At 52.3% G+C, this 12,440-nt stretch overlaps 1 protein-coding gene across 2 annotated transcripts in view; it reads right to left on the bottom strand.

The window, feature by feature from the left end:
- Positions 1–1,285: 1,285 nt before the first annotated feature.
- VPS41 (VPS41 subunit of HOPS complex) overlaps positions 1,286–12,440 on the bottom strand; it is a 183,511-nt gene continuing 172,356 nt past the window's right edge. For both annotated transcript variants that reach the window (XM_020964498.2, XM_078152047.1), the window contains 4 exons: positions 4,187–4,286; positions 4,055–4,099; positions 2,602–2,681; positions 1,286–1,526 (listed from right to left, as the gene is read on the bottom strand). In XM_020964498.2, the coding sequence (XP_020820157.1) occupies positions 1,446–1,526; positions 2,602–2,681; positions 4,055–4,099; positions 4,187–4,286 (306 nt within the window). In that variant the 3' untranslated portion in view covers positions 1,286–1,445. The remainder of the gene's footprint in view (positions 1,527–2,601; positions 2,682–4,054; positions 4,100–4,186; positions 4,287–12,440) is intronic.

Below are 12,440 nucleotides of genomic sequence, written 5' to 3'. Positions count from 1 at the left end.
TTCCCATGGAGTGCTCGGCTCAGCTCGCTGGGGGTGGTGGGCGCTGAGGGCAGGGCCTTTGGAAGGCGTTGGGGCAGAGCTGGTGCCTTCTTTCTCTCCAGGCTCTCACTGAGACATATTTGGAGACAAAGGAACAAATAAAAACCCAACATGGCAGCACAGAAACGGGGCAGAACAAGGTCTCTACGTCCCTCTTCAGCTGCCCTACGGGCTGCTTCCTGCTAAGCCCAGGCCCAGAGAGCACTCAGCCTTTGTAAATGGAGGCAGTGTGGCTCACTGGACGTGCCGGGCTCATTCAGAAGACTGGGGATTAGGTCCTGGCTCCACCACTGCTCAGGCATACAGCGGCACTACCTCAATTTCCTCCGTGTAAAATGGGATGAACCTGACACTGCCTCCATCCTAAGAAAGCTGCGAGGCCCTGATGAGATAATCCTGGCTCTAACTCAAGTGTGTGACTGGGAAAATGACCCCACTCCTGTGGGGAGGGTGGTATCTGCACAACAACCTTCCCTGGGTGATTTGGAGAGAGGATTTTTACATACTGTGAAATGCTGGAGAAATGAGATGGGGTCAAACCCTGCTGTACAAGGGTTAGCTCTCACTGCATCTCTAAGAGTGACAGCCAGGTACACTGGGGTTCTTGTGCTACGTTCAACACTCACCAAGGAGAAGGCCTGGCTGGTGAAGCCCAGGGTCTGTCAGGGCCTCCCAACTGGGGAAAGGGACGAGGACGGACTGATGGTGGCCTGCATAGCCGTCCTCCAAGGCCTTGCCTAAATCTGGAAGGGCTCCTCACCAGCCTGGCCAAAGGCTGAACACAGCTACTCTAGAAAATCCTCTAGTGGGACCCAGAGAGGCTTTGATCTAGCTTGGTGAGAAAACAGCCTAAAGCCATACTCCTCCTCTGAACTGTGGGAATGTGTGTGTGTGTGTGTGTGTGTGTGTGTGTGCGCGCACACACGCGTGCATGCACATGCATGTGGGGGGAGGCAGGGACACGAATGGAAGTGTGTGAGGCCTCCCAACTCTCAGGAAGACCTTGCCATATGAAAGGTCAGTACAGGCGGAAGAGCTCACCACAGACCTCTGTCGCTGTGTCCGCAGAGGCCCGGGAGTTATCTCGAGGACAGCCACTTACTGCTGGGGAGTTCTCTTAGGTGCTTAAGGACTCCATTTTCCTCTTTGGCTTTTGTTTTCATTACTGAATAAAGGTTGCACCAAGGGCAATGTGTAAGGGACAAACTCTTTTCTGAAGTAAAAAGAAAAAGCTCCAGCCCAGAGGTTAGAATTTGGAATCATTTTTGTTTTTTGTTTTTTTTTGGGGGGGGCAGAGAGAGAGGACAACATAAATATATATAGAAATCTCTCAGCCAAAAGCCTTTGTTGTTGCAAAACAAGGAGGCAGAAGGGGCTGGGCAGCCCGGGATGGCGGGGAAAGCCGGCTACTTCTTCATCTCCAAGACTGTGCTGCCCGGTCCCCGGTTCTTAGCACTGCAGATGTTGCAGAACTGTCCAGCAGAATTCTGAAAACACAATGGAAGAAACGAATCCATATAAAAACATGGGAAATAACTTAATCCCCCTCCCATGGAGCACGGGATAACGTTTCCTGTTTTCTTGATTACATCTGCTTATCTTTGAAATTACTCTTGTTCCAACTGGCGTGTTTTTGATGAGCAATTTAGTGGAGAAAAATGAATCACTAACAAGACAGAAGAAATAGATATGTACACGCAAGTGTGTGTGTGTACATATGCATGCATATGTGTACACATGTATATGCATGCAGGTGGGCACAGCATATGTGACCAGTCTCCATGGGCATGACTTGCACGAGAAGCAGCCTGGCTATGATCCAGGGGCAGATCCTGGAGGTGGGAAGGCCTGTGCTCACTTCCTATTTGGGTTTTGGATTTTTTGTTTTTGTTGAGGTGACTGGGGTTAAGTGACTTGCCCAGAGTCACAAAGCTAGCGAGTATCATATGTCTGAGGCTGGATTTGAACTCAGGTCCTCCTGCCTCCAGGGCTGCTGCTCTATCCACTCCCTTCCTATTTGTGAGGCCTGCTGACCGTATGCCCCTGGGCAGGATGCCTGCCCCCAGTCCCTCAGTGCCCTAATCAGTCCATTCTTTCCAGATTCTACATCACAGAAGAGTGGCTCATCCATGTCAGTGCAGGGAGCACCCACATGGGCGGAATCATTGCTTCTCAGAACAGCCGAGTGGCAGACATGTCAGCCTGTGCGTCAGGGAAGGCAGCTCCCTCACCCACTCCATGTCAGACTGCGGATTCAGTGATGGAAGGAACCTTAGTGACCGCCTAGCCCAAGTCTCTCATTTTACAAACAAGGAAACTGAGTCCCCAAGAAGTTCAAGGGTCACAGAGTCCCATGAGATCTGAACCTAGGCCTGACACCCTATTGACTAAGCCACGATGCCCCCCTGCCCCTTCTCTCTTACACACATGCGTACTGAAAACTCCCCAGTATCACGGGGCATGAGGAAGAGCAGAGGGGGTCCCTGCAGCCGCTCCCTTCCCGGCTCTGAGCAGTGCCCATGACCGCCGTTCCTCCCACCCCGCTGCCCAACCACAGCTCACCATGCTGGGGACGGGCAGACACTCTTTGTGGAACATGTGTCGACAGTGGAAGACGACCACACTGAAGGGCTTCGCTGCATCTGTTTGGGGGAGAAACAAAACTGAGGAGCCGGCTGTGGGGCCTTCAGCCCACCTCCTGCCACTGAGGAGCAGCGACGGGTCCCACTGGATCCCTCCTTCGGAGCCAACCCAGCAGCACAGACTAAGGAGGTCTGGAGACGCCCCTGGAGGGACATCCCTGGGCCTCTGCAAGGCCCCACGCATGGGCTCAGATGCCCATCCCAGGCCCCGGGCTCATTCACAGCTTCTTCAGAGCCTAGCTATTCCAGAGGAGGCCTCGGCCAGGAAGCCCCTGTCAGAGGGTGATCCGGCCTCTGTCTGGAGGTCACAAAGTGAGGGAGCCCAGCACCTCGGGAGACTGCTCGCGCCGTGCCGGGATGGCTCCAAAGGTGGAGCAGTGTTCCGGACACCAGGCCTCTCTGCCGCTTCCCCACCTTGCTCCCAGTGAAGTCCTCCAGGGCCATTGCAACCCTTAGCCCAGGGGGTCCTGGCCTTCTCTATGTCATGGGCCCTCTGGCAATTTTGTGAAGCCTATGGACCTTTTCTCAGAGAAAAAAAAATTTTTAAATGCACAAAATAAAATCCACAAGATTACAAAGAAAACCAAGGGGAACTGAAAATAAAGACATGATTTTTTTCCCCATCCACGCCCCTGAAATCTGCCCCAGGTCTCCAGCCCTGCTTTAAGAATCATTCATGGCTGACCCCACAGGCCCACACTGCAGGGACGGGTGCCTTGAACAACAGCCGACCAAGAGCCTTGGGGCTCTGGTCCTCAGCAGGGTGGGAGCCCCCTCGCATCTGAAGCGAGACCTGGGGCTGCCCTACTCCAGGTGAGAGGAGGTGAAGACCTGAGAGGGAGGGGGAGCAGGAGAGTGCCCAGCACTTGGGGGGCTGAGGGATGAGGAGGGGGGTGGGGGCACAGAAGGGGACCTGCCAGGGCACAGATTCAGAAGGCAGCGCAGTACTGTGGGACAGGATTTTACCAGAATTACCCCGTGGCACATAATACTTTCTTACTAACAACTCTCCCCCAGGTAGGTTGGAGGTGCCCGGGACACTTCTTTAAGCCATGTGCACACTATATTCATTGAGCATTTGGACTGAGCCGTGAGGTTTGCAGAGGGCTGCGTGTGCTTCCTCGTTTCACCCTCCCAATAAACCCGGGAGGTCGGTGCTGTTATTATTCCCCCATCTTACAGATGAAGAAATGGAGGCCCCAGGAGTAAGTGACTCGCCCAGCTAGTAAGTGTCTGAGGTGGGCTTTGGACCCAGGTCTTCCCAACTCCAGGACCTGCCGATGGGGAGACACCCACATGGCCCAAGCTGGGAGGCAGCATCCCCCAATCTCTCCCCCAAGAAAGCCCCCCTCTCTTTTCCTGGAGCTTCTTACCTGAAGGAAGAACAGGGGAGAGACAGGACTCACAGATGTTTTCTTCTGCAAGGAAACAGAGAGAGTTAGCGTCCTCCCCTGGCTGCCCTGCCCGGAGGCGGCGGCTCCCATGCCAGGACTAGGCTCACTCACCATCGACCAGGATGCCTTTCATCTGCGTGCGGTGCATTTTCTTCAGGAGGGACAAAGAGTCGGCCACCAGGATCTTCTTGCAGCCTTCGCGAAGAAGAATCTGGGGGACACAGTGACAAATGTCCACTTGTCAGAAATCTAAGAAGAGAAAGCTGCGTGCGTGGCCGGGGGGGGACTGCCAAGGAGCCTGCTGGCCACCCTCGCAGACCAGGGCCACAGTGACTTTCCCATGCCCAGCATGGTGCCTAGCTTCCTCCACCGCCACCAGGGGCTCCCTAGTACTGATCACATCAGATCGATCCAGCTGTAGATGGGAATTCTAGGATGGTGCATGCTTGGGCCCCCCAGTATTTGGAAAAGGAGAATTTTGTTCTTCCAATGCACTTAGAACGCCTACTGAGTGCCAGCAGGAGGGCCAGTGCCCTGAGGGGGAGAGGGACGGCTCTGCGTGCCAGGCGGGTCAAACCACTGCCCCCCAGGACTCGACCCCCTACTCATCTCCAGCCTCGCCCCCCAAGCTGCCATCCAGGGGACCCAGCAGCTCCCTCTAACTCCCTCCCACTGCAGGCCCTGCCTTGTCCTCAGCTGCCACCAAAGCTGCAGGAAAGAAAACGCTTGAAACCAAAACCATCTGCACTGCCGAAAGGCTCCAGGCCGCAAGAAACACAGAAGAAGTGGGATTAAACAAGGTCTCCCCTCTTCTACTTTAGGAGTCTCTGTCTGAAGGAGGGAGGAGAGGACGAGGAAGAAAAAACTGGTCAAAGGGAGTAAAGAGAGGGTGTGGACATGCCGTCAGGCCCTCTTCACACAGTGGTGACTCTGCCTTTGACGCTGACAACGTGGCGTGACTGTGGCAGCTGGACCTGGTGAGGACGTTTAAAAAGACAAGTCATTAAAAGATGCGGGAGCTGACGCCGATTGTCCACACCTGCCTTTGTCACGACAACAACATCTTTCCTTTCCCTCAGAGGAACGAGCCCGCCTTTAGTTCCCATCCATTTCCTCTTTACGGAAGGCCTGGTCCCTCTTCTCCTCTTTGATTTAGTCAGAGCAGACTCTCGAGAAGTCCCCAGGAGGCCAGTCTGGACTGCCCGGGGCTGCCCAGACATAACCTGGCCTGGCCTCAAGGCTCTCATGGAGGCTCGGAAGGCCAGGCTCAGGAAGCCACCACCTGCCCCAGGTTCATGCTAATGTTCCCAGAGCAAATGCCACCTGGGCCTGGAACGCAGCATACGAAATGAGGTTAAAATCCGCCCTGCAGGGGTGCCTGCACAAGGGGCACGAGGACATGGTCTGCAGAGAGCAGCCTCGGGTCCTACCTCCGACACCTGGATGGGCGCCCCTGGGTGAGGACCTTCACCGCTCCATATCTTCAGCGGTCGAGCAGTGCTGACACGCAAAGACAGAGCAGGAGCAGCCCAAACCAAGGTCCCCGAGTCAGTCGCCGCCCACCCATGGCCCAGCAGCTGCCTCCCCTACATCTTCTGAATGTGTATCATTGGGCTGAGGCCCTCGAGAGCCAGGGCTCCGCAGCTCTAGGCTCCCAGGAGTTCGTGCAGACGTGCTCTGCTCCTTGATCTAGGAACCACTCGCCAGGCACACTCTGTAGCTAAGAACGCCCGTTGGCAGGGACATGGGCCATCCCAATGACAGAGGCAAGCCCGCTCTCCCTCCCTCCCCTCGTCTTCACCCCACCCACCCTGGGCAATGAGGGGGAGACCCTCAGGGTGGAGGTGCACCTCTGTCCAGTGCCCCCTCTGAACCCCACAGAGCCCCAAACCACCACTGCCTTTCCCAGGACTTAGGCGATAGCACAATCACTGCTACAGCCTCTTCTGAACGGACCAGCACAGCCACGTTTCTTTTGCTGAAGACCTCAAAGCAGAATCTGGCAGAGAAGGCGTCCAGGAGAGGGGCCTTGCCTGGCTCTAGCACTGTGAGAAAGAACAGGCATCACTTCTCTACCATGTGACCAGTTCTGAAGGTCTTTGGTCCTCAGGCCTCTACAGAACCTACTTAGAAAAGGACTGAAAGGATTTTTCTAAAAAGGAATTATGACTCCATCCAGAGACATACACATTCCATCCAGGGGAATATGGAGGAAAGAAAAAAGAGTAATGTCACAAAAAGAGTCACGTAAGAACATAAGAGGAATACTGATAAAATTAACTTTGGAGAAGTCCTTGAAAACCTATTTCAAAAATGTATTAGTGTGAGGCGTGAACACATGGAACTGAAGAAACTATGGATGTCTGGTCTGGTTAGGAGGCACGTGCCAGTTGTCTTAGTATATTGTGTGGACACACAATCAGATCTGCTCTGTCTGACCCTAGAAAAGGATTGTGGCTTAAAGAAAGGCCCAACTGCCTAACCTGTCCAAGAGTGGAATGGGATAGCTTGGAAGGTAGGGGGCTCCCCATCGCTGGCGGGTTCCAAGGGGAGGCTGGATTTCCTCCGTCAGGGAAGTCACTAAACAATCTCCGAGGTTGCTTCAAAATCTGAAATTCTGTGATTCCCAACCCAAGAACACAAAAATAGGTCAGTCTGCCCAGTACAAAACTTCACAAAGAGCTGGTGCCTCATTCTGAATGGGCGACTGAGCCACGAACCATACGATAGTGAAGTTCTGAGGGCCTGTGTAGAACAAGGAGTTTAAAAAATTCAGCTCATTTGAATGTGAGATGAATTAGATGAGCTGATAATTGGTTCACAAGAAGAAGGTAACCAAGGGGAAGATCTGAATAGATTGAAAGGAAATAGCAAAAATCAGAATGAGCCATAGGAGAGCTCAGGTAAATGGAAAATTCAAGATTTCTCAATGTGAAAGATGAAACAGGAAAGAAAAATACACACAGAGACAGAATCATCTGTTCAGCAGGCTCTCACCTTTCTAAAAAGATGCTGGGTAGCGCAGCCCTCTGATAAAAGTGTAGCAATCACAGTTTTGTTACTGGGGAAAGGAACTCTATGCAGAAACAAGCATCCATGGGAATGAAAAGCCATAAATGTCACAAATGGAGCACCTTTCATGCCCTTCTTAATATAATCAAAACCTCAGGTACCTATCAGGCAGATTTCACCTTTCATTCTGGTATCAGGCAGGTTTATGAGATAATCTGGTAAAACCAGTGGTGTAAAACACCCATTGAGTGCATATGGCCAAGTAACGATATAAGAAAATCAAAGGAAGGACAATTTCAAGAAAGACAATAGGGAACGATTACAAGTCAATATCATATTATTCAGGCATTGGTTTCGTTGCCATGGTATGTACGTCATGACAACAGACCCGAAGAACTTGCTACTAAATATTCCCCCGGACAGTAAAGGCAGAGGGTGAGCAGGAGGAAGCAGTGTGGGCTGATCCACCATCTTTTCTTCCTGAATTTCATACTTCCTTTTGACTGCCTCTGCTTTACCAGCTCATCTTAAACCATTTAACCTGTTCTCAGAAACCTGGGCCAACTCTCCCTCTCCTACCCACCTCCTGCTCAAATGTGTGGTCATCTAGAAACTCAGTGACTGGGTGCTCTGCCATCCTTCTGTGTCCTTTGAAAACACTGGACCTTGGGTTAACCCCTCCTCCAACCTCTGATGTGCTATCACTCGGACAAAGACCCTGTGCTGAGTGGGAGCAGTAGGCAGAATTGACCCTAATTTTAATGAGAAGTTTTGTCCTATCTTGTCTGATACTGTCATCAATCATCTAGGCAGATATCATCCAGGTGACCACTAGATTGGGGTCCAGTACCCTAAGAGCTCTCACCACAGCCTCTGTCCAAGTGGCAGCGAGCACATCAGTGGGATAGAGGAGGATCTGGTGCTAGGGGAGGCTTAGAGATGCATTCTCTTCTGCTGGGAGATCTCAGCAGGTACCATTTCCAGAGCCTTCACAGACTCATAGAGAAGGTCTCGGCTCTCGAGCTGGAGGGGACCCCAGAAGCCAACCTTCTGGGAAGACATGACTGATCGTCCATAAAGTCCAAACGACCTCATGGGATTCTTACAAGGACCCTGGGAGAAGCCTCCATGTTATGTGTCCATTATTCCACCTAAGGGTCTCTCTTTCCTAATGCACTCACCCAGAGGTCATTTTCACTCACGTTCCCATCATGCTTTGGTTTCGCAAAGCATGCAAACATCATTAACCATTTTAGAGACAGAAGAACCGAACTGATTTGCACAAAGTCCCACTGCAGGTCAATGGCCGATGGGACTTTCTAGGGCTTCTGATGCCAAGGCCGGGCTTGCTCTTCTGTGCCACAGGGGGTTGTGATGTATGCATTTAACACACCCCAACGAATGTAACCAAAACACTGTGCCTCTGACTCCAAAATCTCCTCTGAAAACTGATGGGTTGATGGAGCTTCTTGCTTCCCCTTCCCTTATCCAAACCTGCCCGTTTCTGCTAAGCTCACTTCCCCACCATCCTGGGATCTTCCCTCTCCTTTACGTCGTCAGAGCCAATCCACCCAAGACATGCCAATCCTACCTCCACAACACCCCTCACATCCATCCCTTTCTCTCCATTCACCTGGTCACGACTCTGGAGAGGTCAGGGCCTTTTCACCTCTTGCCTGGACTATCTGAACCGCCTCCTAATCAGTCCCCCTCCTTCCAGTCTGCCCTCTCTACCCTACCAAGCTGCCAAATAACATTCCTGAAGTACGGGCCCAGCCATACCACCTACCTGCTCGGATGCCTCTCAGGATGAACATCAAAGGCTTGTCCAAAGCATTTCAGTTTCTCTACAGTCTAGCCAAAACCCTCCATGTTCCAGCCATGCTGGAAATTGGACTTGGAAACAGAAAAAGCTTTCCCTTCCAGGGATCACTTTTGTCATCTGATGATGGGTTGGCCTCCGTGGCCTTAACGATCCCTCCCAGCTCTCCCTCTATCCTCACATGATGGCGCCCTCCCTTGGCAATCTCCACGACATCTTCGTCTACACTTTCCTGCACAGACCATTTTTGTGGTCCGGAATGACAGTGCCCCCTTATTCCCTCCTCCCGGAGTCTCTGTCTTCCTCAGGTGATGAAGGGATGCCCCACTTCGTTTTCCTTGTTCCATACTTATTTGTGCATGTTACATCTCCCGGAAGAAGACAAGTTTCCTGAGGGCAGGGGCTGCTCTGCTTTTCTGTCTTGTTCTCTATGACCGATGCCTGGCACGTCAGAGGTCCCAACAGCAAGTGCACGTTGAATGGGGCTGAGCCACCAGGAGCATCTCACTGCTTTCCTTCACGACTGCTCTGTATTCCACTTTCTGTCTTCACAAGGTCAAGCAAAGGCAGACACCATCAAACGTCATCACTTCACCACTTTGGGGGTTGGGACTCTGATCACGCTCCATGGACACTCTTCTCTCAGCGACACCCACAGCTAATTGCTATCGCCTCAACCAGGGTAACTGCCCTCCTCTCCCACAAACCCTCCAATGAGTGAGAGTCCTTCCTTCCTCCAGATCTCCTCCCACATGGTGGGCACCAGTGAGTACTCAGGCTGCCGTCTCTTTGTCCCTCCATCTCCCAGTGTGGCCAGCCCATCTCTTTTTCCTGATCCTGTGTTTTGTGGATTACATTCCTTCTGCTCTTTGCTGGGCATAATCTTCATTGGATACATCCTGGAGAAATTCTCCTTGCTGCATTTTTCTTCCCTGCCCTTTGGGTCACCCATAACAAGGATAATTGGCCGGCTGCATTGTGCTATGACTTGTAACCATGCAGCATCACCAGCAGAATTCCAGAGTGAACAAGGGCAATCTGTGGGTCAGGGAGCAGATAACAAGCATCTTACATGCATGTTGTTTACTCTCAGAATTATTAGGCCAACCTCACTAGAAGAGTCACAGAACACACAGAGGAAGCCCTATAAATAAACATACTCTGGGACTGGGGGACATCACTAATATTCAGGAAGCCCTCTTCCCTTTGGACTCCGTGCAGGGCATGATGGGGATGACCCCTTCCTGTGCATATACGTCTCCCCTTTCTGCCTCACCTAATATTGGTCATCAGTGTTACCACAAAGATTGATTCTGTGCTGGTATTTATTTGGGGAATACTGACAAGCCTGGGAGGCTCCTTGTAGGAGGAGCGCGCTTCATGGTTCTGACATCTTTACAGAGAATAAACTCCTGGAGGAGAACGTGAGGATAAGGGGTCGAGCCAGCCCGGCACGTCTGGCCCAACACTCTCGTTTTACAGACATGGAAGCCAAGGCCCATGGAGGAGCCCAGACCCCGGCTCTTTCCATTACTCCATGCTGCCTCGTTGTCCATCTCCTCTCCGTTTTTCAGCCTCATCAGCCCATCTGCCTGGCTCATCGTGAAGCAGCACTAACATCATCTTTATCACAGAATCAGAGAATTTCAGAGTATGTGGGCCTAGGCCCCTGCTGAACACGAATGCTCTCTGCGACCCAAGCAGCCACCCAGTGTTGGCTCAGATCCCCCTGGAGCAGAGCCTACTTCACTCTAGATCTGCCCCTGACCATCTGCTCACGGCTCCTCTTCCTGCCCTCGGGGGCCGCCTAGAATCAGCCGAGGCCCCTTTGTTCGTGGAGCCCTCCAGATGCCTGAAGACAGAGAACCTGCCCCTCCACATGCCCCCCCCATGGTTTCTTCATCGGCATCTCCCACGGCCAGATCACGAGCCTCTCCACCATCCTGGCAGCTCTCCTCTCGGTGTTTTCCCCTCTTCAATCTTCCTCCAGAGATCCTGTGGTGCCCAGAGCCGCACACAGTCCTGAGCGGGTGGTCTGACCACAGGGGGCCTTGTTCCTCCCTCGTTCTGGTCACCGTCCCTCTCTTCACACAGGGGAAGGCTGAGTTGGCTGTGGGGCGACCACATCACATCGTTGCCTCATACTGAGGCTGGAGTGTGGGAAAACCCTCACGTCTTTTCTGGTGGAACTGATGTCTTGCTTGGGTCCCCTATCTTGTGTTTGTGAAGCTGACACTGTGAATCCAAGGGTAAGACTTGTCACTTACCTTTGTTGGATTTAAGCTTATGGAATTGGGCCCAACGTTCTAGAATGCTAAGAGCACTGGCAACTTCTGTAGACAAGAAAGAATTTGAACCCAGGTCTTCTGGGCAGAGAGGCCAGTCCCCTGCCTGCTCTACCACATGGCTTCTCATTGCTGCTTAGCCCAGAAACAATTCCTTTTTAAATGCTGAATCACTTTTAATTATGACCAAGGAAATGTCTGGCATTCAGAAGATGCTGTGCTGGTGGTCAGGGGTGCTCTGCCTCCGGTCTGGCTGCAGGCACGTGAAGCCGATCTCACTGGCAAAGAGCCCCAGCCAAAGATGAGCTGCATCCACGCCTAGTTACGGGTTTTGCTCGGTCCTTTTGGGCGTCTGGGGAAATGCACAGAGACCAATTTCCACGGCCGTGGGCAAATCCCCAGAGGGGCTGCAGGCCCTTTTTTGTCTTATTCAATGCACTGTCCCCAGCATCCCTGTAGGGGCCCTCCCAAGCCAATCCTCCCTGGCTAGCTTCTCTACTCAACCCTGAGAAGATCTTTATCTACTAAGAAGAGAGTCTTCCAAGAAACAGGTATCGGTTTCCAGGACACACTGCAAGGTCTCCCTGCAGGACTTCAGATGTTTCTGACACCATAAAATCAGGCATCCCTTCCAAGGGCCAATTGTCCACACCAGAACCAAGACAGAACATTCCCTCCATGGAAATCTGCCAACGCCCAAGATCTCTCTTCACAGACCGGCACAGAGAGGCCCCCTCCTAAGTCAATGCCCCCACACAAACTGCACCAGTCAGGAGGATTCTCTTTGGCATCCTCCGAGCATGTCTCCTTTCCTTTGTGACAAGCCCCACAATGGACCAACCGTCCCTCCAGACCTCTGCCTGCTCAGCATCGCCACAGTGTGGGGAGATTTCTAGGCACTTGCCCCTTCTGGACTAGATAACTCAGCACTCTGGATGTGATTAAGCTCCTGTGCTATAAGAAATGACAAGGGAGATGGAGTCAGAAAACCCTGGAAGACTTGCATGAACTGAGAAACCAGGAGAACACCGTACATGGTAAGAGCAACACTGTAATGATGATCGACCGTGAAAGACTTGGCTGCCCTGATCAAGACGATGGTCCAGGACGATTCCAAAGGACTGTGACGAGAAATGCTGCCCCCCTCCAGTGATGGGACTGATGAATTCTGCATGCAGGGCGAAGCAGACTTTACCATCTTCTTTATCCTTGTTTGTGTGTGCGCTTCATTGTGCAACATGGCTAA

The sequence above is a fragment of the Phascolarctos cinereus genome, unplaced genomic scaffold, assembly GCF_003287225.1.
Source record: "Phascolarctos cinereus isolate Bilbo 61053 unplaced genomic scaffold, phaCin_HiC Scaffold_4;HRSCAF=312, whole genome shotgun sequence".
Taxonomy (NCBI): domain Eukaryota; kingdom Metazoa; phylum Chordata; class Mammalia; order Diprotodontia; family Phascolarctidae; genus Phascolarctos; species Phascolarctos cinereus.
Note: the sequence above shows the minus strand (reverse complement) of the source record. Positions and strands in the feature narration are given on the sequence as shown.